The sequence below is a fragment of the Sprattus sprattus genome, assembly GCF_963457725.1.
Source record: "Sprattus sprattus genome assembly, chromosome: 15".
Taxonomy (NCBI): domain Eukaryota; kingdom Metazoa; phylum Chordata; class Actinopteri; order Clupeiformes; family Clupeidae; genus Sprattus; species Sprattus sprattus.
In genome coordinates, this window is record NC_137913.1 from 13,933,958 (window position 1) to 13,960,001 (window position 26,044).

A 26,044-nucleotide genomic window follows, 5' to 3' on the forward strand; every position below is an offset into this window, starting at 1 on the left:
CTCTTCTCTTGGCCCTGTTGCCTGCTCGCGATGGTGCTACTGACGTCTTGCATGCTCGCGAGGTGAGACGAGGGCTCCCTCCTGCTCCTCGTTCCCTATGCAGCGGCGACGATCTAATTGCGGGCCCTCGGTCGTCAGACCAGTGGGCTGGTGTAATGTGAACACAGACGGACCTTGTCTGTCCAGAATACGTCAAAGGGCCACACAAAGCCCTACACTGCCCACATCTTCAACACCCAAGTCTTCCCACTCGATTCAATGCGAACCACAGAGTCTCCTTCGCTGGACACCCAACGGTCTGTGAAAACTAGCAGCCTAATTCTGGCTGCACTCAGCCGAACAACAAGCCATCCCATCAGCCCTCCTCCAGGGCCTGTGAGCTGATCTCTCGGAGCGAAGTGGCCTGTTGGATGCCGGCCACGAGTGGCGTCAATGACATCTTCCTACACAGAAATTTGTAAGACGACGGCAAGGGGGGAATGTGACTACTTTTTTTTTTTTTTACACTTGTTCACAGTAATGCCATCAGTAGCCATAATTAATTGTGATAGCAGAGAGGAAGGGGAAAAAAAGCAGCCGTCCGCTCTTGTAAAACAAGCCGTGCCTGTGAATAACGGCGGCATCTTTGACAGCTATGATGGGCCAAACGGAGGTGACGGAATGCATACAGAGCTGAGGAAAACGAGCAAAAAAAAATCTGTGTCCTCCACCATCTGTGGATATAACAGCATTTTCATCCAAATGATTTATAAAATGTAATGAAATGCGATGCTTACATTTAAATTTAATCTGTGCTCAATAGTGTGACTTCCTTCTCAGCATCATATAATGATTCAAAATTGCAGACAAGTGTCAAGTCGAGCATCCAGTATGTCACCTGGCCTCATTTTCATTGCTAAGAATGTCCTCCACAACACTGGAGCTTAACCACTCAAAGAATGTTGATCGATCGATCTTAGTCTTTGTTGTTTTGCCAATTTTAAATCATGACGAAAAAGACAGAACTCTAAAATGAAATGTGTGAAAGACAAATGAATGTCTCCAACGATAGCGTTGACTAAGGTAGCAAAGATAGGGATGAAGCTAACATTAACTAGCTTGCCAGGTAACTTAAAGCTGGCGCTTCAAATTACACATTTGGCATTAATGAGAAAAACTGGTCAAATTAATGACATGTCTGCACTGAAATAATCCTGCAAATTTCTCATTATTTTGTATTTATATATACAGTATATGCACTTTTTGGACCACCTTGTGGGTCAATTTGTGTGTATGTGTGTGAGTCTTCATTCTGACAAAGTATACTGTAATAAGCCAACCGCCTCACAACAATAACAATAATAATGATAATAATAAATAGCTTAACTTTCTAAGACTTTCTAAATTAGCCTTTAAGCCTTCAGGGACTGTTACCCACCGGTGGGACATTTCTTTCTTGTTGTCAAAACTCTTTTTTTGTTTTTGTATGTAAAGAAACTCATATGAACCTTGAACCCTTTACTTTTAAAATATAAAAGTTCGAAACTAAAAAATAAATAAGCACTTCGTCAGGAGAATCGAACGAAAAGCATGTACATTTCACTCTCTGAGGGCCTCATTTACTAACGGGATTGCGCAAATTTCAGGCGTAAAATAGCAGGTGAAAACATAAAACCGTATTTACAAAGGAGGCGCACTTTAGATTACCACTGCTGGGAGTGTACAAAGGGAAAGTGGGTGTTCGTCGCAAAGAGATGGGAGGAGACGTGTAAAGTGCGCCTAATTATGTATTAGTAACGAACCAAGAGGTGTTTAAGCATGACATATCAGCTACCAAATGAAAACTATGCATGTGCGAGAAATTTGAAAAACATCAGAAATGTTATTTTTTTAAATGTTTATATTTTATATATCATTTAATTGTCATATACCAAAGTGTCCCACCAGCTAGCTGTTCGGCCACGTCTTACCCAGAATCGCAGCTCTTTGCATGGTTTACTTTAAACCATATATTCACCCATAGGCTACAGTACTCGCCTTCTGCGTAGGAGTAACGCGTATCTATTCAGGAAAAGTACTTGTACTCGAAGTACCCTAACTAAACTAAGCAAATTGTAGAGACAGAGCAGCATATTCATTTCACCTTCCATGTTTATTTTGAGGTTATAAAATGTGTAATGTTTACAAGCAGGCACCATCACAGTTAATGTTGTAAAAGTATTGATTGATTCACATCGATATGATTGGATGACATGACTAACAAGTGGTGGAAAATAAATATGAAAATATTTGTTCGGTGAATTAGCGCATTCTGTCCAAACAGTCGCAGTCAACGTTTTTTTTATGTCAACACAGTGGTATTCCACATAACTATCGTTGGACTTTAGCCTCTGAGAAGGTAGTATGTTGCAATGTATGTGGATTCTTTGCACAAGTGACACCCTACACGTCTCATTTTTAATCCTCCGATTCATAAAGTAGGCTACTTTAATCGCTAGGTCGAAATACAATAGGACTTCAGGCAAAACCATCATAAATCATAATCATAATCATAAATAAATCGATTTTAAATTGTTTTGTGGTATGAAGGATTCTGCATTCATTTAAACTGTTTAAACTGTTGAAACAAACCTTTGATCTAAACGGAATATTCAGTATGGAATGGGAATAGATCAGAGCAGTATCTTTTATCGCGTTTGACAAATATGCCCTGATTGCTGTGCAGGTAAAGTATCCTGTGAAAATGGTATAGTACTCTCTCAATGATTTCGCGGTCATTTGTACGTCCTTATACGTGTTTAAGGAGGGGTTGTAAAGGTGCTCATATCTTCGGACGTCTTGTGTTATGTTTGTTCATCATCAACGAGAATAAGCTTGTGAGACAGTCTGCAGGATATTCATAAAAAATGTGTCATTAGTATGAACAGTTGAGACCATAGACATATATACATGTCTATGGTTGATACAACTTATCGTCTCTTTCGACTTCCGAGTCACGACCTGGGAGGGGCAGGGCGGCGGGATTTCAAGCATGCACAAAGACGCAGAGTCCAGTTCATAGTCAAATTCATCGTTAACATGCGCGCAATGTCCGAATTATCAATCGACTCGGACCGAGTTATCTCGAGGTGTCGATCGGATCGTAGTCAGACCGCAATTATGCGAATAAAGGTGTTTACAAGAAAGGGATAATTCTATTTCAGTCCAAATAAGCCAGTAATTCGAATCCATGTAACCGCAGTGATTGTCTTTGTCTGAGGTGTCCCAGGTTTGTTTACATCTAACTCATCAATATGCATTTGTAGGGACACAAGTTTTGGAGATGCCCAGGCCACTTTGCTATTATAAATATGAAGTAGAGAAACCACACACACTTTCTGAATGAAAAACTCACATATGTACAGTACTGTGCAAAAGTTTTAGGCAGGTGTGAAAAAATGCTGTAAACTAAGAATGCTTTCAAAAATGGAAGTGTTAACAGTTTATTTTCATCAATTCTTCATAAATTAACAAAATGCAGTGAAGGAACAGAAGAAAATTCTAAATTAAATCAAAATTTGGTGTGACCACCCTTTGCCTTCAAAATAGCATCAATTTTCCAGATACACTTGCGCACAGTTTTTGAAGGAACTCGGCTGGTAAATTGTTCCAAACATCTTGGAGAACTAACCACAGATCTTCTGTGGATGTAGGCTTCCTAAAATTCTTCTGTCTCTTCATGTAAACCCAGACAGACTCGATGATGTAGAGATCAGGGCTCTGTGGGGGTCATACCATCACTTGCAGGACTTTCTGTTCTTCTTTAAGCTGAAGATAGTTGTTAATGACATTGGCTGTATGTTTGGGGTTATGTTCCTGCTGCAGAATACATTTGGTGCCAATCATACTCCTCCCTGATTATATTGCATGATGGATTAGTATCTGCCTGTATTTCTCAGCATTGAAGACTCCATTCATCCTGACCAAATTTCCAACTCCACTTGCAGAAATGCAGCCCCAAACTGGAAAGGAACCTCTACCATGCTTCATTGTTGCCTGCAGACTCTCATTATTGTACCTCTCTCCAGCCCTTCGGCGAACAAACTGTCTTCTTCTACAGCCAAATATTTCTAATTTTGACTCATCAGTCCAGAGCACCTTCTGCCATGTTTCTGCACCCCAGTTTCTATGTTTTCGTGCTTAGTTCAGTCACTTGGCCTTGTTTCCTTGTCGGGGTAGAGCTTTTTGGCTGCAACTCTTCCATGAAGACCACTTCTGGCCAGACTTCCCCGGACAGTAAATGTCTGTACCTGGGTACCACTGGTTTCTGCCAGTTCTGAGCTGATGCCACTGCTTGAAATCTTCCGATTTCGAGGGTAAATAAGCTTGATGGGTTTTTCATCAGCTGCATTAAGTTTCCTTGGCTGACCACTACGTCTACGATCCTCAACGTCTTCTTCAAAAGAGCTTGAACTGCACATTTTGAAACCCCTGTCTGCTTTGAAATCTTTGTCTGGGAGAGACCCTGCTGATGCAGTATAACTACGTTGTGTCTTGTTGCTGTGCTCAGTCTTACCATGTAAATGGATAAAAAAATAAACATTTATTGTTTACATTTTTCAAAGCATTCTTAGTTCATAGCATTTTTTCACACCTGCCTAAAACTTTTGCACAGTACTGTATAGTTAACACCTATGTTTAAAAGGTTCAGAGTTCAAAAGTCTCGGTCCAAAAACTTTAAAATGCTTATTTTTGTACAAATTCTGAGCACCTCAAAATGAATGTTTTTGTAAGGGTGTGTTTACATTTATTTTACTACCTTCCTTTTACTTAAAAAATACAAATACATCAAGGCATGTGAGACTTCCTAAAAAAGTCAAACAGGCCTTTGTCCCTGAAGGGTTAACTCAACTCAAGCCACTCTTTTTGTGCCATTCTGTTGATAATGTGTAGAACCGCTCAGTGCTTTAGCACACGCTTCTGTCAAAAGTAACTTACAAAACATTACATGAAAAACTATTAAAAAACAACTATGAGAACATTAAGTAATAACAGTAGGAAATAACACAAGAAACAACTTTATTAATTTAAAGTAAAACAAATCAATTAATAGACTTAATAATAATAATACCAAAACTGTGATTTTACAAAGTATGCCTCAAACAAATGATCTAATTAGACAGATGATGTTTAAAAAAAATAATTGTTTTAAAATTATTTTTAAATGTACCATGGCTGTCACTGGAACGGATAGCACTAGGTAGGTAATTCCACCATCGAGGTATCTCGAACGAAAAGAGTCTTGACTGCAATCTCTTGCTGCTGAGAGAAGGCAAAGACAACAGACGCTCAACAGTTGAGTAAAGTGGACAAGAGGGGGAATATAGCTGAATCATGGCATTTAAATAGGGTGGTCCAGATCCAGTGGCAGTCCTATAGGTGAGAGTGAGGGATTAAGATTTAAGATTTAATTCTATCAGCTACAGAGAGCCAGTGAAGGATGACCAGCAGCGGAGTTACAGTTGTCTTTTTTGGCTGATCAAAGACCAAATACGCTGCCGCATTCTGATTCATCTGCGATGGTCTCACTACACATGCTGGCAGGCCTGTTAAACTTGCATTGCAATAGTCTAGTTTAGAAATGACCAGGGCCTGCACAAGACGTTGTGTAGTAAATTGTGTGAGATAGGGTCTGATCTTCCAGATATTAAAGAAAGCAGTTTTATTTGAGGTCAATGAAGATGAACCAACCTGGATGTTAATATTTTGTGGGATAGCTGGATTGACTGGGAATACCAGGAGCTCAGTTTCTGAAAGATAAGGCTCAAGGTTTCATTCCATGCAGAAATTCAAGCCGATTTTAAGGGGTCATATCATTCGCATAACAGCCGAACCCATTGGAATGGATGATAGAGAATAGGTGGGGTCCAAGTGCCGATCCCTGAAGAGCACAAATAATTCTAATACATTTCGTTTTTTATCTTGTCAAACCAATCACGCCTAATACAGTGGAAAGTGCAAAGCTAGACAAGATGTGGCAATATGAATACATTATTGCTTCTGTAACACAGCTGTAGAAACCATGCATATCACTCAAACGGATATTCCGTGTATTCCAAGAGAAAATCTTACAGGCTGTTATCTTCTGATGAATCAGAAACACTTGCTTAATGATGTTGACATTAGCTAAGTGTTATGCTAAGTCATCCTTGTTGTCGCTTGGCAGATACTCTGGCTGACATCTACTCACTTGACCTGTAATGACTGAGGCATCGCTTGTCTTTGACTCATTATTCACGGTTATTATAAGCCCACCCTCTTGTCTATAAGGTTGAGCTGCCAACAGACCGCCTTAACATGAATGTGAGTATTAATGCCCTAATTTGAAAGGGTTTCTCTATTTCTCTTTATATTTCTTGAAGAAGAGCTTGAAGATGCATGCAAAATTTGTGAAAACATCACTGGCCTTGAGGCTCTCTGGAAGAAACACGCTAATTGAAATTTCTGATCGCACAATTAGTTTACATACAGTTAACACTATTTCATTTTATTTTTAAAGTCTGATACATTTGAAGTACCATCATAGAAAGCAATACAAAACTGCCAGACAATATAATATACATATAAAATATGTATAAACATATAAAAAGTGTAATGCTAGAAGTTAAAGTTCAGACTGTAGAGACCATTCTGGCATCACATCATGTCTGTTCCAGTGTCCCTTCAAATCCAGTGTCATCTCAAAACTCAGACTTCAGTCCATCCCCATGTTTGGTTTTCAAAGCTAACCGTCTGATGTACCTAATGGAGCAAAGAACCCTTTTATTTTGTATAATCCTGATCAAATAAATCACTCTCATGAATCGTATACGTTCTGCACTGATCTACAGTTAATTGAGTCAAAGGACTGATACTCTCTGTAGGTCTTCAGTTCACGATTGGGACCTGCCACAGCTCATGTTCACAGTTCACAAACAATAGCTCCCACAATTAACAGTGTTAAATAGAATGTAGAGTTTCAGATTTTACTACACAACGCGGCAATCTGAGCTAGGATGTGATACTGTAGGTGCTTCATGCCAGGAGACGATATCTTTTGATTGGTGTCGGAGACTGGAGACTTCTGAGAGAGGGCGAGGGGAGTGAGAAGTGGTGCAGGCAGGACGGGAGCTGAGCACACACACCAGCACTCAAGCACCCTTAAGCACAAAGAAGTGACCAAGAGTTGGAGGTGGTCTAGAAGGGGGAGGGGGTGCATGCGTTTGTGCATGAAAGAGCGGGAGGTGGGGGTGGTGCTGGGGTGGGGTTGGGGGGGTGGGGATACATTTTACCAATAATTACCCATTGTGGAGATCTCAGAGTGTGGCACTTGCGATAGAAATGTGCAGATAACACTGAAGACAGTTTCTCTCTATGCAGCGCCCCACCACCACCCCACCCCCTTCATTATCACAAACAAAAAGGGTTGCCATGGAAACCATATAGCTGGAGCCTGGAGTCAAACTGAAATCCCATTTCCAATATGTGTTTATATTTAGAATATCCTTCTCAAAGGGTATGATATCAGATGGCTTTCAGAGACCCCGTTTAATTGTCTTTAGGCAGTTATGGCTTTGAAACCTAATCTTTCCTCCTGTATTGTGCAACTCCCCAGTTTCTGAATGTGCCTGTGTGTGTGTGCGTAAAGGCTGCCAAGGCTGGCACTGCCCATGCAGAAATCACTGGCAGTGGCTCAGGACTTAAATGTGTATCTGTTCTCTTACATATATTATCTGCTTGCACTGCTCATACTCACATTCCCTGATACTGTACTGAACATTTCTATCACAGCCATTTCATATCACAGCCTTCATATCACAGCTATTTCATGAAAACCTTTTTCATCCGTCTGTAGAGTAGCAAACCTGTTGTTTCTACAGGAACAGAAGCAACAGTGCGATAGCATTCACAGTCAACATCAGGACTCTTGTTTAGACATTACCTGTTTAAGCGTAGCACCAACTTAAACCTGTTTCCTTTCCTGTTTTATTCTGATGTTCACTTAACTGCTCTTTGTGTGCTTGTGTGTGCGTGTGTGCGTGTGTGTGTGTGTGTGTGTGTGTGTGTGTGTGTGTGTGTGTGTGTGTGTGTGTGTGTGTGCGTTCAGTCTGTGTTGTCTATCGCAGCATTTTTCTTGATATTGAGTAGGAGTATATGTGTAAAGCAACCACTAGAAAGTGTTGAAAGCCCTAACTAACAAGATCGCATGCAGGGTGACTAACAGGCTTACCATGAGCAGAGCTGTGTTTGCAAGCACCCTGCATGGAGACAGAGGCACTCTGCATTCGGGAGAATGCATGAGCTTTTATGCTTGGGCCTCGACCAAGCCCATGTTCCCTCCAGCTCAACTCGGGATATGGAGTACAAACTCTTTCTTTTCGCTCCTTTTCTTGTCCCCAGAGTCTCCGCTTCATCAAACACAGTACCAAAGTAAAGCAAACCTGCAGAGTAAAGTTTCTTCACTGACAGTGTTGGTAAACTTAAAAAAAAAGCATATAAATCTGCCAGGCTTGTGCCAGAGGAACAATATAATATATATATATAATTGCTTGATTACAATGTTTTTTGTTTTAAAGTAAATAAATTCAATGTATGTTTGTAAAAAGAAAATTGTTGGAAATTATAGTAGTGAATCATCATGTGTTTTTGGGAGCAGGTTTTGTGCCGTAGACAAGAAGCCCAGTGCAGTGTTGCCAAGAGGTTAGAATAGTTTGCAGATAAGGAGCATAACTAAGACAGAGTTTGGCATATACAGATTAATAGCAGCAAGCCAAAGTAATGATAATGTAGATTGTATTTAGACTTGCAGCACAAGCCAGACATTAAATTAAATGTGTCTATTACTCTTACTGTAATTTTCGTTTGTAATCAATAAACAGCCCAAAAGACAATAACACTGTATCCTAGATATCTGCCAACTAGTTTGCAAGGTTATGAAGTGTTGTTTGTCCAGCGGCAGAGCTACGTGTCAGACCAAGCTGGAGCTGTCTGGCAGTTATAGATTTTAACGTTACAGTGTGTTTAGTTATCGTTAACATTATTTTGTGGTGTTTCAAGATGACAAGGTAACTCAAAAAGTGAATTTGCTCACTTGTTAGCTAGCTATCAAGTAAGCTGCTAGCCAGTTACACGTTGCAAGCAGGCACTAACGTAAGTTTGTGTTTAAATATTTGCCCATATTTACCCTTTATGACACAGTTCAGTTAATATATCACAGAACATTTGTCACTGTTGTTTTGGTTTGTACATTTAACATAACAATCAGAAGAAACATTCAAAAAGAGCAAGTGCAACGGCTGACGATCTAAGAATATAATGTGGTTAGGATATATGCATCATCCTATTGCAAAAAGTGTGTAGTGATGATAGTAAAACACAAACATGGCATTGTTATGTGTGTCACTACCAACTGGCACAGACTAATGGAATGATAGAGTCTATTGATAGATGTCTATTCATCGATATACTTGATTTATTGTATAGGTAGTTCAACACAATTTTGTCAGTATTTCGTGTGCACTGCTTTCAGTCCCATGTTTTCTCTGTACAGTTACCGTACCGTACCGTTCCTCTACTACTGCTGAACAATCATAGTTTGCATATTCTTGTGTAGGGTTAAAATGGCAAACTTCAAGACAGCTAAGGGATATTGTTTAAGGCTTGTCTGGGAATTCCCCGCCCCTTCACTGCATTTCATTTGCTCAGTTGCCCACTTCTGAGGCAAAATCAAATTGGCCGGAAGAAGAGGGGCGGGACTTCCCAGACAAATTTAAGGCCAGATCAGTTTAGAATTTGCAATACTATTTATTGCAGTAATGTCAGCCCAAATGTCAACTCAGTTCAGCCATCTCCTTGTTTCCCTGTAATAATATTACTATCCGTCTACAGAATACACACATTTGCACACATAGCTTGTTTTTAACAAAAATCTATACAAATACAACAACAGATAGTCCTCAAGTCTTCATAAACTGCATGTGTAAGTTATCAGTTGTGCTGTTGAGACAGAATGGCTGGAAATGCTTATGGTATTTAGTGGACGCTTTTGTCCAAACCTATAAAACAAATACATTTTTAAACATTATGAGCAACAACCAAAGCATTATGCACATCACAACAACATGCTTATAACAGTAGTAATGTATGTAAAATCATAGTTAAGTTAACAATAATAATAATTATAATAATATACATTAGAATCACAGTTGAGTTCTTAAGAGGTGAGTCTTTGAACGTGTTGTGATACTTTAAATTAATTTCCATCAAATAATACTAGGTATGTCATTCCAGCACCTAGGTATCACTAATGAAAATAACTTTGATTTCCATCTCTTACTGTCAAGAGAAGGCAAAGACAACAGACGTTCCTTGACAGAACGAAGTGATCAAGTTCTTCCTAGATCTCAATAAGGTGCATTGCACACAATGAAGGGAGACCATCAACTCATTTTGAATATTGACTGATTCATATTTTAACAGCAGAGTGTGTGGGTCAGTGGGTCATTGGTGTTCTTTCTATTCTGTTCTGGTGGTCTTTCGTAGGGCGAATTGATAGCATCCATGTAATTGCATAGGTTATGTCATGCAGCGGCTGCTGCAGCGCAATCACATTTGCATTTTCTGGCAAAAAAGCATCTCTAGTTGAACATTTCAGACAACATAGTTTATTGTTCACAAAGTGAATTTCCAGCCACTTAACTACAAGCAATGGTGGAGGTGGTGCTCAATGGTCCTGAAAGATTTTGAGCTGTGCTGTCACCACCAAATGGCAGTACTGGTGTGGGCACCATCATTTCAACAATTATTTGCACTTTTTGGACATTTTTATGAGGTCCATGTGTCGTGCTGTGTTTAACTGTATTGTTCAGGTACATGCTGATGTATGCATTTTGCTAGTGCAGAACTGTATAGATGAGTCATAGTTGGCCAACACATCTCACCAGATGTCTGTTGCTGATACCTTGTTTCCCATACTATAGTCAATGATAATTAAAGTTCTGATCATTTTGAGCAGAGCATGATTCTCTCCTTTAGGGATGCACTAATACCACTTTTTAGAGTACGAATACCTACATGTTTTGTACTTGCAGATACCAAGTACCGATGTGAATACCTTACGCAGTATTTCTACCATCAAAAATAACAATCTGCCATCAAAAATCAATGAATAAGATGAATTAGACATAGATGTGATCTGGCTGTTACAAAATAGAATATAAATAATAATATGAATGTAGGAAGGAAGGAAGGAAGGAGAAAATAAAATGGATAACAGTAGGCTATTTTCAACCAGAATTAAACATAAAACTTTCTGTGTAAACAAACAGCCTCCACACTGGCACTGTCTCCACAATGCTCTCAATTCTCTATTGATATCATATATTTAATTCCTCTACGGAGATGGCCGGTGTTGAACAATGAAAGGTTCTTTAAATATGCCTACTTTTATAATTACTTACTTAAACTTTTAAAAAGATGCTGGGTTGAGGATGTTGGATCCTGTCGAGCAGATTTCAACATTGCAATACAATAGGTACCAGCCTCACATGGGCACCAGAATAATGTGGGGTTTCTAACCTTATGAGCGGGGGCCAAATAAATGTGGGTGCAATTGTGTATAAAAAGTAATACTCTCCTTACGAGGGCCACCAATGTTGGTACGATCCTGACAACAGCACCAATAACATGTTGGTTATCTCACCCGATTGGAGAGTTTTTAGTCCAAAATAGCGCTAGTTCTATCGCAGCACTCTAGCGGTGGTTGTCAAAAAACTACACTGTTTGCCACGGCCTTGGGTTTAATGTGATGTTGCCATGAAGTTGTGTCGGTGTGGGGGATTGGAGACTTGGTTTATGAGTACAAGTGTAAGAGCACAGCATTGGCCTGATACCCGATACTGGTATCGGTGCATCCATACTCTTTTTAGTTTATTCCTATGTGATACCCAACCCTGCGGTTTAAAGGACTATATTATGCTTTTCTATTTGTGGGTTTATGTGGATATTAAAGGTATAGTCCATTATTCTGGTGAAAGGTTGTTGAAAGGTGAAAGATTGTTCATAATTGAATCAAATGACACCACCATGCTCCTGAAGTGATGAGTTGATTGGCTGGAATTGTTTATGGCTCGGTCTGAGCCTCAATGTTTAGCGTTCACAGAGCCAGGACTGTTTGGACACTGGAGTTGTTTTTAGCACACACACAGAACAGACAGCTATGTGTGAGGAGAAATTCACTGGATTTGACAAAAAGACTTTTGGATTACTGGATCATGGACCTCATATTTTAGAAGCGTAAGGCAAGGCAATTTTATGCACATGTGCAACTCAATGTGCTTTACATCAACAATAGCAGCAAAGACAATAAAGAATTTAAATTATTTAAAAAATAAGAGTAAAATGAAACATGTAAAAAGAATATGATAAACATAAAACTATAAGATAAGAAAGTATTGGAAGAACATAATCATATGGAATATAGATGCCACAACTCACAGTTTAGACAGGTGCTCCTGTAGCAAGCAAATCAGTGGTCATAGGCTTGATAAAACAAGAACGTTTTGAGCCTTGATTTAAAAGTAACAACATTTGGGGCACATCTAAGTGTTTCTGGGAGTTTGTTCCAGGAATAAGAAGCTAAATATTTGAATGATGCTTTACCATGTAGTAGTGAAGGATATACAGTATATACATATGTATATTCACATATACATACGTATCTGTTTCACCTAAAATTCTACCTTTAATAGTTGTACACTTTAGTCTTTGGTGAGGCCAGAGCAAAACAAATAATAATGACTCGTCTCACCTTGGCAGTTGTGTACGTGTGTATGTTTCCAATCCAGATGGTTCTGAGCCACTGCTCCTAGACTCATAACTGTAATCATAGTACTTAAGGACTATTATACTAGATTAGACAAATAGCAGGCGTGAGCTTGCTGCTGCTCTGCGTGTACCAATGGTTAAAGCGCACCACACACTGAGATGCCAAGTGGTGCTAAATAACCAACATGTCACCTCCTGCCACCACCATTCCTGAAATGGCAAAGGGAAAGGTGTGAAGTTGTGTGAATTTTGTGTGTGTGTGTGTGTGTGTGTGTGTGTGTGTGTGTGTGTGTGTGTGTGTGTGTGTGTGTGTGTGTGTGTGTATGTTGGTGTGTCTGTGTGTGTCTGTATGTGTGTGTGAGTGAGTGTGCTCACATGTGCATAATGTTTGTCTGTGGGTGTGTGTTTGTGTGAGCTTCCACTTCTTGCCACAGCTAGTCCTAAAACAGACTTGAATAATTGCCATGATTTTGGGAATGTTTTTCACAAAACCTGTATAACCTGTAAGAAATACAGTACCTAGAGAGGCAAGATGTCATAGAATTGATTAAATAAAATAAATATGTCCCTTGTGGTACTAAAAGCATTGTTTACAGTTTATGTACTTTTTAACATTTCTATGTAAAAACAAGACTGCCCTGTTATGTCTGTTTAAAGACTATGCGATTTTCTTTATCACAATAGTGAGATGCATGAAATTTTGACATGATGTGTCATTTGAGTGTGTGTGTGTGTGTTTGTTGGGACTGGTGTGTGTCCCCTCGTGGGTGACAGCAGTGGGGTTCAGATGAAGTGGGTTAAGCAGAGGTCTGGCCTTAAATGTGAGGTTGAAATGAAATGAAATACATGGACACCAGAGTCTGAACCCCTTTGGTTTCCTGTATGCCCTCTTTCAGGACAGTGACCTCTAGGTGAGCACTGGTCCGAAGCAGGCAGTCACTAATCAGGTGTGTGTGTATGTGTGTGTGAGTCCAGGTATGTGTGCACATCAGTGTGGACGTGTATATGGGTTTGAGTGTGTGTGTCTATGTGTATTTTACAACCAGCCCCATTTAATCTCTGCGCTCCTCTCCTCTCCTCTCCTCTCCTCTCCTCTCCTCTTTTTGAACAGACAGGATTCAATTACTGCCTTAGACGTGACCCCTGCCCCCGCTCTCCCCCTGAACGGACCTCATCCACTGCCCCCTAATAGGACGCGTCCGGCACACCAAACTTAACTTCCTCTCCCTTCTCCCTTCTCCCCTCTCCTCCAGTATCCTCTCTTAGAGTCTGCTCTCAACATTCCCTGTCATCCTTTCTTTTTCTCTTTCTCCTCTTTTCATTCAGACCTTTTCTTCATCTCTCCAGGTAAACCTTCATCATTCGTTCATCTCTTCCAATTTTTTCTTCTGCGTGTCACTTTTGATGTTCCAAGTTTGCCTTTCCTCATTTTTCCTATTTCTCATTCCTTCCCCCCCCCCCCCTTTTTCTCTGTTTCACCCATCTTTTGGCCTCTTCACTCCTTTCCTCGACTCAATCCAAAAAAGACTGTGGTCCACCTCCACAGAGTGTCATCAGATTTACACGTTATTACAGAAGAAAGGCAATGTCTCTGATCTCTCCCTCCCTCTCCCGCCTTCCCTCCCTCCCTCCCTCCCTCTCTCTCTCAATCTCTCTCTGCAATCTCAAGTGTCTCACATTTTGAAAAGTCTATTTCGTTAATTGTATTTATTTCTCATATTTGTTCAGATACTCTCGTTTGCATCTAATTCATCTAGCTCTGCAATGCCTTGAAGGACGCAATCATAATGTGATAGTGCCTGTGGTAGTGGGATAGTAGCATACCACTAATAGCTGTTTTAAAATAGGCCCTTTTCTTTTCCTGCTCTCTTTTAATGGGTATTTACCGATCGATCCGCTAACCTTGCTCTAAGCCGCAGTCGATGGTCGTTAAGCCATCTCTGTCTCTTAATCACAACATAGATACCTGTTAATTACCAAATGAGTTCAAGTGTTTTTGCTGCTTAAAGAGGGATTTGGGATTGATTGCGTTGCTTTGGCTGCGGGTTGGGCTGCGAGCTGCACAGAGCGTTTAATGAAACGGGGAGGAGAGCGCGGCGGAGTCGAAGCAGGGGGATAAAGCAGGGGGGATATTAATAGGCATCTGCACGGACGACACGGTTTTGTATCGGGTCAGGGATAAACCATGAACTTGTAAACTCACTCAGGGGCCTGTCTCTGTGTTCTTCACTCTCTCTTCTTTCTTCCCCCCTCTCTTTGCCTGAGAAGCTTTACACATTGCAAATGATCAGTCCTTGTTCTCTACATCTCTTCTTTGTCCTTTTATTTCTTTATTTATTTTCTGATATTTTCATCCTTTTATTTCTATTGTACTGTTTGTTATTCTGTCCACATCCAAAATCTTTTCAAATTTCATTTCTCCTGATATCTTTAACTGAGTTTTGGGGATGTACATTGTATGTCCCTTCCTTCTTTTCTCAGTGTCTATAGGAATATTTGTATCGCATTTTCCTATTCCCTTTAAGATTGTCCTGCCCTAGCTCTCTAGCTCTCTATCTCCGTCACAGCTAGCTGTGAGGTGAGCAGCAAGACTCTCAATGCTTACCAAGATCAGTGCGATTCTCAGCCCCCGGCAGAGTTCACACAGAGGTAAGGCACGGCGTTACGCCCAGAGACGCACAGAGGCCTCCCCATCCTTTGTTCTCTCCAGCCTCTCTGTGTTGCAAATTGCTCCAAGTTGAATGCTATCAAAGAGAGGACTCTTGCATTCACTGCTAGAGTAGAGTTACATGAGGAAGGTCTGTATCAGAACCAGAGCCTAGAGTTGTTCCTTGTTAGTGATCTGGGCCAACTCATGCTGATGAAACACGTCCGGATGAGTCAGTCGAGGAAAGTTTCATGGTCTCTTGTGGATGATCTAGTTTGAGTAATTTAAGCTATTCTGGTTGTCTATAGATAACACCTGAGTCATAGTTTCAGTCGTACTGTTATTTAGAGTTGATTAAGAGTATATTTAAAACATTTCCATTTCAATTATACAAGATACACGTCATAATATTAGAAGTTTTCTGAAAGCAATACATGCAAAACCATCAGACCCCGGGCCTTATGAACAAAATGCTTTACTGTAATCTTCCAATAGCCAAAGGGCCACAAGTCACCATACATGCTACAGTTCAGGTGTAATCAATACAATATATTCATGACCTTCACAACATTATTATATTTTTTTGTTTGGATTCAACAGAATATGTAGAAAAGGGAGAAGACAAAAAGGCAAAACCCTCTTGTTCCTGGGCTCCTTTAGGTCAAAGGTTATCATCAACATTGCATACATGCATTGCTTTTCCTTTGGGGGAAAAAGGAACAGAATATGTATGCATCTAGGAATATTTAATAACAGCTGTTGATGATGGATCCCCAGAAAGTTGCATAAAAAATGAAAAAAATATAACGTGCTGTCTAGCAGATATACATATACGGTATATATATTTGGATATCACAGAGATGCCAGTAAGTCTTGAGTTGTTTGACTGTGGACATCTTTTTCTTCTGTGGTCCTTTATTAATGGCTTCATAATCTGGCTTTCAGCTCTGTGTTAGCCCCAAGACTGTGTATTAATTCATTAATGTTTGTTGTTGATGTTTTTGTTAGTTTGTTCTGGAAATTGTGTTAATTGTATTAGATTTTTATTTGATGCTGTGGAATGAAAGATTTGGTGGTGAATGGTTCCATTAAGGATCCTCACAAATTTCATGAAATTGCATAGTGACACACATGCAGGCTCCCACACAACCTACAAACACACACACACACACACACACACACACACACACACACACACACACATGGACACAGACACAAACACAGACACATGTACACACGTACACACGTAGTACAAGCACACACACACACACACACATACACACACACACACACACACACACACACACCGTACACACCAAGTACAAGCTCACCGGCACACACACACAAGCAGACAATGAGAGTCAGCCATATTGGAGGCGCCCAGGCACCTGGCAGAGCTAATTACAGAGGTGCTGGTGTCTGAGGGGAGATCCCAGAGGGCTGTTTGGTCGTGATCACAGCAGGCAGTGGGAGGTTAATCCCTGGAGACTCCTAGCTCAATTACCCCACCCCCAGCTCTCCTCTGGGCCTTTCCTCTCTCCAGTCCTCTAGCCCCTGGGCTCGTGTCTTTTCCCCTCAGACTTGAGCCCCCCTGTTCGAACACTGTGACCTACAAACGAGTCACCCGTCACCTCCTGACCCTCTCGTCACCTTTACCCCTTACTGGTCTGTCCGTCCATCTATCCGTCTGCATAGACGTTTATCCGGTCAGATGAGTCGGATGCTGCCGGACAGTAACGCTCGGCTTCAGAGCCCCCCTCAGAGGGAGAGAACATGTGGGTGTATGAAGATGAAGTGTGGAAAGTGAAAATGCAGCGCCAGAGAGCACAGGGTGAGAACGCTCAGGGGAAATCGCTTCCCATCAGCCTCGGCGGCGGCCTTCCCTGATGGCCCTCTGTTTACAGTACATTTAGGAGTTCATTAGGAGGGTGGCAGCAGGCTCTGATGGCCCTGCTCTGCAATGCCAGGGTATTTTAGTGCAAACCCAGAGGAGGCCCAGCAGTTAAGAGTGGGTGGAGGCGCCGTTGGATTGTGATGGAGACGGGTGTCATTTTAAAACTTCTCCCCTACGTACCCCTCCAGTATAAAGTTAAATCCAATGCACCCCTGCTGGTCAGCCATGTTTTAATGTCAGTTTCTGTGCTTAGCATTGTTTAAATGCTCATCAAATGTGTTCCAACATTGTCCACCCTCGCTGTGTTTTTTTGTATATTTATTGTAGCGTCCAGCATAGTGTTTTATAATATAGTATTTTCTCATAGCAGAGCACACAGTGTGCCTCTGCTTTTCCCTGGAGTGTTCTCTGCATATCTGGGTGTAATTACTGCATACTCTGACAGATGGAGGGAGAGAGAGCTTGTCCCTGTAAGAGAGAGAAGGGTACATGCCACAATGTGTGAAGCGCAGACACAGAGGGAGCCTCCTGCGTTCCCGTCCGCCAAAGTGCCAGCTGGGAGAGTCAGTGGCATTCAGGTATACACACAGGCACGCGCGTATGTACACACATACACACACACACAACACACAAACACACACACACACACTCTCACACGCACACACAAACACACACACAACACACAAACACACACACACACTCTCACACACACACACACACACGCACACTCACACATACGCACACACGTGGACACCTACTCGTACATATATGCGACCGTACACGTTCACATACACTTGTATACGTTTACACATCCACACACACTCAAAGAGAGAGAGAGAGAGATAAAGATAAATGCCCTGAGACTCTAAGGCCACTCTGCATAGTGATTTATGCACCTTTAGTCTGTTCACTTCGCATTTTTTTTCTCAGACAATCTTCTCAATTCAATGCTAAGTCCAGTCACCACACCAGTCTCTATAGGTTACTAAACACCATATTCCACACACTAAATCTCTAAACAAATGAAAGCATAATGTAAATATGATAGTTGCTCTCTGTAGGAAAAGGTGAAGATATGCAGAATATGTGTCAAAACCTCACATGTAGAACACACTTACACTTCCATGCATTTTAGTAACACAAGACAAAAACAAATACTTCGAAAATTATCAAATCACCCATACCTCTGTAGTGGCAATATACAAAATATGTAAGTGTCACAGAACAATGTGTACCCTCTGCCCTATCACTCTACTTCCCATCTGTTTCTGTCAAGGCTTGTCATTCACTCTTACTTCCCCTCTATGTACTGTATGAAAACATTATGCTGTTCATTTGCTGTAGTTTTGACTGTCACTGACTATGGGACTGTTCACTTACTTTGTTATTTACTACTTGCATGAAAAAAACACGATGGAAGTAACAGGGAGTTTGAATTAGCTTTAAGTAAATTAGCTGTTGGTATGGAATGTTTCACACAATTTTTTCTGTGTGATAGGTTTCTGCTATCCATGTGCAAAGGGTCAAGAAGTGAGTTATTACTGATTTCCAGTAATTTGTTGTTATTTGGAAACACAGAAGCATAATTTTCTTAAAAATATAGCCAAATAGAAACTACTTTTTGTGTTTCATGCAAATACTTTTCCTATATCATTTGTTTGTAAAAAGAACCATTAGAGGCAGTTAAAGTCAGTATATTAATATATTAATTAGAGTTACAGTTTAATGTCAGTATATTTCTATTTTGCTATTGGGAATTGAATTAGGGTGTTTTAAGCTGTTAGAACAGAAATGGTTGTTTCTAAATGTAGATAGTTGTTCAGCTAACTCTGAATGAATCTTCCTCAAATGTTCATGTAACCAACAGACTTGAAATGACACACTGTGTTTATTTAAGCAGGAAAAAACACACAATGAAAACTCTGCAGAACTTTCCATCCTGAATTTCCTCCTGTGACTCATGCGGCTGTGTCTAGTGGGAAGAGCGCCGTTAGTAATGTTATTAAGCATATATGGTCTCCTTATCTAGCCCAAGAGCCAGGCTGTGTGAGGATTAGCGCTCATGGGAAGGCAACAGGTCTCTGTGCTGGTGTGCTAGCTGCCCAGGGGGGGTCAGTGAGGAGCAGTGGGGTTGCCTCCTGACAGGCTGCGGGGGAGGCTCTATTGTTGGAGTGTTTGGGTATTACCTGCAGGCGCTATCAGAGAGACACTCTTGGCATTATCCGATTATTAAGCTTAGAGTTGTATGGGCTTACCGCTGCATGTCAGCCGGCAGAGTTATTCGACGGCTGCTGTGACAATCGCCGATGGATGTGGCGGTTGTCAGCATGGTCATATCTCCGTCAAGCTTAATGCCTCGATTGTGGATGTTTTACAGAAGTGTTAAGTGTTGTAATCTAGAGAACAGCTTAAGGGGAGAAATAGAATTATGGTAAATCACTGAACAGTGCTGGTTTCCATGCTTCTGTTGGCAGCAACAATGCCGTATCCATTTCAACAATGTATTATTTGTTAGACAAACTGTAGGTCAGGGGAATGATTCCATTTCCCGGGCCCACATCACCATAACAAGTGAATGTGCCATGTCGACTGCGAGTGCCATCTTGACAAAACAAGTACTATGCCACAGAGCTTGCTGCGATGCTGTTTCAGGTCTTTGTTTAATTACAATGAATAGAACTGACTGGTTGGTATGAATGATGATTGACATTTCTGTTTGCCTCGGAAAAGCGTATAATAAGAAAGCCATCATATGGTCTGGCAGATTTTGGGCACACAACCAGGGATGACAAATGTGCTCTCTCAGTAATTCAATCTGCTCTTTTAATTCTCAAACTTTAAGAGACAGACAGAGTGGGATATTTGGGTGCAGTTAAACCAGCCAGTTATTGTTGTACTATCGAAACGCTTTCAATAGTGCTCCTGGAAGGTTTATGGTGATTGTTGGGGGGTGGGGACTTGCTGACAGATTGATGTAGTAGAAACGCATCAAAAGTGTGAGAATGGGCCGCTTTGAAACTACCAACAGCTAATTAATGCGATCTTCCATACATCACACTTAATGTGATACCGTTGAACATGGGAACTGTTTACAAGCCAGTAATGATATAAGCTGAAATGAATGGGCAAAAATAAATCCTGTTTTTTTTCTTCCCTGCTTTGTTTTTCAGAGAAAGCACGTTCTGATGATGGTAGATCCAGATGCCCCTAGCCGTAGAAACCCTGTGCGTTCCCACTGGAGGCATTGGCTTATAGCTGATATTAAGGTAAAGACACATTTTTACCCCCAGAAAGGGCTACATTGTGTGTTTCTTTTAGCAGTTAATCAGGCTTCATCAGTACACTGTACGCTGGAGCAGTGTCCTGTCGGTTTGCTGAGGGTTTAAATGTTTAAAATGCTAAAATGAACGGCTGCTGGATGTCACGAGTGGTTTATGCTTCTGAGCAGAGCCTTCACAACCGACACCCTGGGGCTGGAATGCATTGCTCTCGCCTTGAATTTGAGTGTTCTGTTGTTCCTCTCACATTTGAGCATCACACGTGTATTATAAGCTCAGTACGCATTGCACTTGGTTAGTATTCTAAATGCTTTTCTCTCAAGATCGAATTTGGAAATAATTGTTGATACTAAATGTTCCATAAAGGTGCCCAACACCACTCCGTTTATTATCATCAACTTCTTCTCCTCCTTCTCTTTCTGGATCTTCTGCTTCTGCCTCTTCGTTTTATTATTGAGACTAATTGGAATCTGAAAACAAAGATGCAATTTAAAGCACTGTCTTGGCATCGGTAACTACCTCACATAATGCACAATGAAGAGGTGTCAAAAACACTTTGGTGAGCAAACAATCCCTGGATCCCCCCCCACACACACACACACACACACACACCCCACTCCCCCAGTCTCCATTTGCTTCACACTTGTACATCTCCGACCGGTTACATAATTACTGCATAAAAATATCAAGTTAGTCATCATCTCAGTGCAGCTTTCGAGAGATCTTGAATCAGATTCCGCAGTCTGTGCCATAGAGGCGCCACGGCTGAGCAGCTTGGGTGGATCTCACTTGGGCGTCCTCAGATTTAACTCTTTGTGCCATGCCAGCAGGCATCAGGAATTAGCAACAATAAAAAGAAGAAAACAAGTAAAAAACGCTCATAACTGTGATTTTTTTTTCATGCTAAATTTCATGCAACATGCAATGGAAAAAAAATGAAACTTTTTTCCCCTTGTCTGTTTTGTGTCAGTCTGTTTTGTGTGTGTCTGTGTGTGTGTGTGTGTGGGGGGGGGGGGGTTGTCATTTGTAGCAGATTCCTTTCCCTGACAAATGCCTGTGACAGCCGAGTGGGTGGAGATGGCTCCTGCATGTCGACGAGCATTTGTGGGGCCTTGTCGCCGCGGTGATGTTCTACGGCGGAGCGTCTAGGAAGTGTCGGCGCAATGCGCGGCGGCTGTGTTAGCGAGATGAGGAGTGCGTTGCGTTGTGTAAGGCCCAGGCATCTCTCTGCTCCCGTGCTGTCTTGTTCTCTCTCTCTCTCTCTCTCTCTGGCACGCAGAATCTCTCTCCGTCTTGCCTTGCTCTCGCGTTCACACCCGTCTCCTCTCATGGCCTCTCTGTTGCCAGCTCTTCTTCATCTGCTGCTACCCCCCAAGTGATCCAGCCCTTTACATATGCAACAGACACACACACATGCACAAAGGCATTCAAACACTTCCACACTTACTAACATTCACACAGTTTCTTACATATGTGGACGCTCTCTCTTGCACACGAGACACACACACACACACACACACACACACAGACACACACACACACACACACACACACACACACACACACACACACACACACACACACACACACACACACACACGCTCACTCACTCGCATAAACACAGACTTCATTGACCCCAGGTAAGGAGTCCACTATATTACATAGTCATGCCCGATATAGCTTAGCAGAAGTTTTCCTCGTTGTATTTCAAAATACATGGATGAGGATGAGACTGTCTTTCTACTATCAATTGTACATGCAGTTGTGTTTTAAAATAAAATGAAGTATTATTGCCTTTTTAAAGAAACACTTAAATCTTTGATCATTTTACATTGAGCAGATCATCCTTCCATTGCTCTTTTACTCTCAAGTTGAGCCCTTCCATTGACAAGCATTCTCACTGTCTAGCCACTGGACAGATTGTGAATAAACAAAAGTATTTCAGGTGCTCAGACAGTCCACCTCTCGCCTGCAATTCAATATTCTGTCAGTGTGTGGGCGTCGACATCCTGTGCCAGGGTGCTGATTGGCCACCTAGCTGGGTTGTTTGCATTGTCGCTTGCAGTGGTTGGTCAGAGGGTTAATGAGGATTCTGAGTGATATCTAGCCTCAGTGGGAGGTGTTTAATTGCTGGGAATGGATGAGTGACATCCTCTGACCCCTGGATAGTTATCTGAGAGTTGCGTGTGAATTTGTTGAATTATTACCGTATAACCTCAGGGGTTTGAACTTGCTCAGGTGCCCCACAAATAAACATCTTTTCGATGTTCATCTTAAAAAGGAGAGTTCACATGTGAACACGATGTTGAGTTTGTAATAAAATTAAACGTGTAATTAAATTGAATACATCCTCCTATGACGCCGTGTTTCTTTTACTGGAGATGGTGGACACATGAATTCCAAGAGGTTGGAACCCTCCTGTCTTGCTTTCATAGTTCCAATACGTATATTTAACACTGAGCTTCCTTACTTCACTTAGTTTCCCTGTCATTAGTCGAAGCATCAATTCAATTAAATGTTATTGTATTTATTTATTTATTTAGCAACACAATTGTCTCAATTCCAGTATTTAGAAATGCTATTCTACCATGTAATTGTACATATACGTGTTTATGAAAACTGTAATAAGTCATTAATAGGGAGTCTTATCATAATTATCCTTTCCAAGCATTCATACTGTCATTCATTGTTCCTTTTCCCTCTAAATACAAGCACATTGACTGTATTTTTTAAGCATGAAATGCCTGCGCCTCAGAACGATGAGTCAGTTAACTGACTCAGAATGAGGGGGCATCCTTCCTCCAGCATTGTAGGTTAATCCCAGTTTCACTCAATAAACTGTATTTGAGTAAAGAGGATACCCACATAATAAAGATGACTAAAAAAAAATTGGTGGTTGTCAGTAGAAAAAAAGTTTATACCAACTTTTCGTTTTTCTGTAGACATCTTACATGCACATGTCTCTGTCCAGAAAACACTCACAAGTAAAGCCTTACAAAATGTGTAGCTATATTGACAGAGCAACATAGCTCACATATTCCACCATTTATTGTATTTTAACCAGGTTAAGAACTAAATGACTTAGAAGAAATTGGGTAATTTCGTTTTTCTGTCTCAACACTCTCTTGTTGGTCACTTTGCTGCCAGTATGACACACAGCTAGGTAGGTTTTTGTCAAAGGCACGTCCTGTTGTTTTAATTTAGGTTCATATGATAGCTTTGACAAGATGGTGAATTTGGAATGAGAAATCATTTTCTAGGATGGTTTACCACCCAAGAAAAACATGCATGCATTGAAATAAAAACAGTTTTAGGCTTTAACTATTGTTTTCATAATTTTATCAGAATTTCTACCGATCTTGATCCACTCACTTCTATTCATTGAAGACTGTTTGTGTAGGCATAATATCCTCAATGTGCATCTTTCAATAAATGAAACAAATCTTTATCACCTGTAACAGCCTCAGCTAACCTGCAAAGATACATTACATCTGCCAGACCTTTTTACATGCCTGTCAAGATGTCAAAACTAAGTACTCCAATAGGGGCCTGCAAATCATGTGTGGGTATGCACCAAATAAAAGAAAAATTGGCCTCTGTCTGTGGGTGAGATAAAAATTCAAGACAAATATAGGCCGATTAAGAAATCTATGCACGTCTTATGTATTTTAAACAATCATAAGCATATTTATACAGTGATGTATTTAATTTCTCTTCATCAAACCCTAACATTTTGCTCTACTACTTTTGTCACTATGCTACCCTTTAAATCCTACTGTGTTCAAAAGAAAAGTCAATGATTCAAAAACATTCTTGATGCTTTCATAAGCGTATCGTTCCCTGCGCTAGGTATGGGTTTAGGGTGAAGATTGTGCAGAGCAATGAATAATATTTTAGGAAACATAAGGCAGAACATCTTCACTTGCACCCGGCCTGGTCAAAGTGTTGAAAGCACTGTTTTTAAAACATTGAAATAAATCTTACCAAGGAATAGTTGCAAATTAAATCCATTAGAATCTTGTACATTGTGGCGTAAATGCCACCTTTTTAAAGTAGCATCACTGGGTTCTTCGAAGGAGACAGCTTGAGAGTGCCACCTTGTATGGCTGCAAGCCTTTTATTTTGACAAAAGCCTACAGGCAGGAAGCACTGACACGCAGAGTCACGCAGAGTCTCTTACCTAAGAAATGCAGAAACTTCCCAAGCATTTAGCAGAGTCCCGCAAGTGTTGCGCTGAGAATACCCCAGTCGATCCTCGGTTGCCTGTGGCGACGGAGGGGGGCTAGGAAGTGAAACCTGTCCCTGCCCGGACAAGCCAAGGGACGGATAGGATGTGAGCTGGTCCCGATGGAGCACCCCCACCCCAACCCACCCAACCACTATGTACAATGTACAGTACATGGACTGACCCATTGGATCGTCAGCTTTAGAGAAACCCCCTCCTTGCGCCCAGGACAGAAAAGCCATACCTGTGCTCCCGGAATGATGTCCTCTCCCCGGCAGCAGCATAAGCCCTCTTCTGTGGAGCGCCAGTGTCAGCAAGAGCTTGCCTGACCAGCTCGAGCACCTCCTGTAACCTCCTTATGCCAGGCCCACCCCTCACCTCTGGCTCTGGGGGAGGCCCGGACTCTAAATCCAAAGGAGTCCGAAGCTCTTGTCCAAACATAAGGGGTGTGACGGTGCACTTTGTGGACTCTTGGACTGCTGTCTGGTACGCCCACAGGACCAAGGGCAGATGCAGGTCCCAGTCCCGCTGGTGAAACGTTCTACTAGTCCGTCGCTCTGGGGATGCAACGATGTAGTCTGAAACTTGTTTTATGCCCAGCCACTGGCAGACCTTACTGATCAGCTCAGTGTGCAGCTCCTCAGACACCCCGAAACGGAAGGACATTTCACTGATTAGGTGCGCAGCTGTGGTGGCAGTCCTCCGGTCGCGGACCGCATGTGTATCTGGCCACTCAGTAAAGTAGTCCATGAGTAGGCCACGAGGACATAAAAAATCCCTGGTCAGTGGTGGGGAAGTGACCCAGGGTGACCACACCCACACGCTCCATGGGGGCCCCCACCTGGAACTGCTGCAGCGGAGCATGAGAGCGCCGGGTCAGACCCTTCTGATCTGAGCGGGAGTCACATTGATGGACGCAGAGCTCCACATCCTGGTGACACCCAGGCCCGTAGAAGCGGAACTCCGTTTTCAATTTGATTTGTCATTTGTGAATATTGCATTTTAGTTTTGTTTGATTGACTTTATTGTATTGTGGATGCAAGGCACTTAAATAAAAATGTTGTCCCGGCTCGGCAATCTTTTGACTGTTCAGTGCCCTGAACTGATGTCCCCCCTTAGATTACCTTTGTGGCAGTAAGATTACATTCATTCTAGGTTGAGTGTTCCCAATATCGTCA

At 41.5% G+C, this 26,044-nt stretch overlaps 1 protein-coding gene across 2 annotated transcripts in view; it reads left to right on the plus strand.

Moving 5' to 3' along the window:
* The window catches only part of pebp4 (phosphatidylethanolamine binding protein 4), a 69,960-nt gene that overhangs the window by 14,633 nt on the left and 29,283 nt on the right, over positions 1 to 26,044 (plus strand). For both annotated transcript variants that reach the window (XM_080852186.1, XM_080852187.1), the window contains one exon: positions 20,534 to 20,629. In XM_080852186.1, coding sequence (XP_080708312.1) covers positions 20,534 to 20,629 — 96 coding nt within the window. The remainder of the gene's footprint in view (positions 1 to 20,533; positions 20,630 to 26,044) is intronic.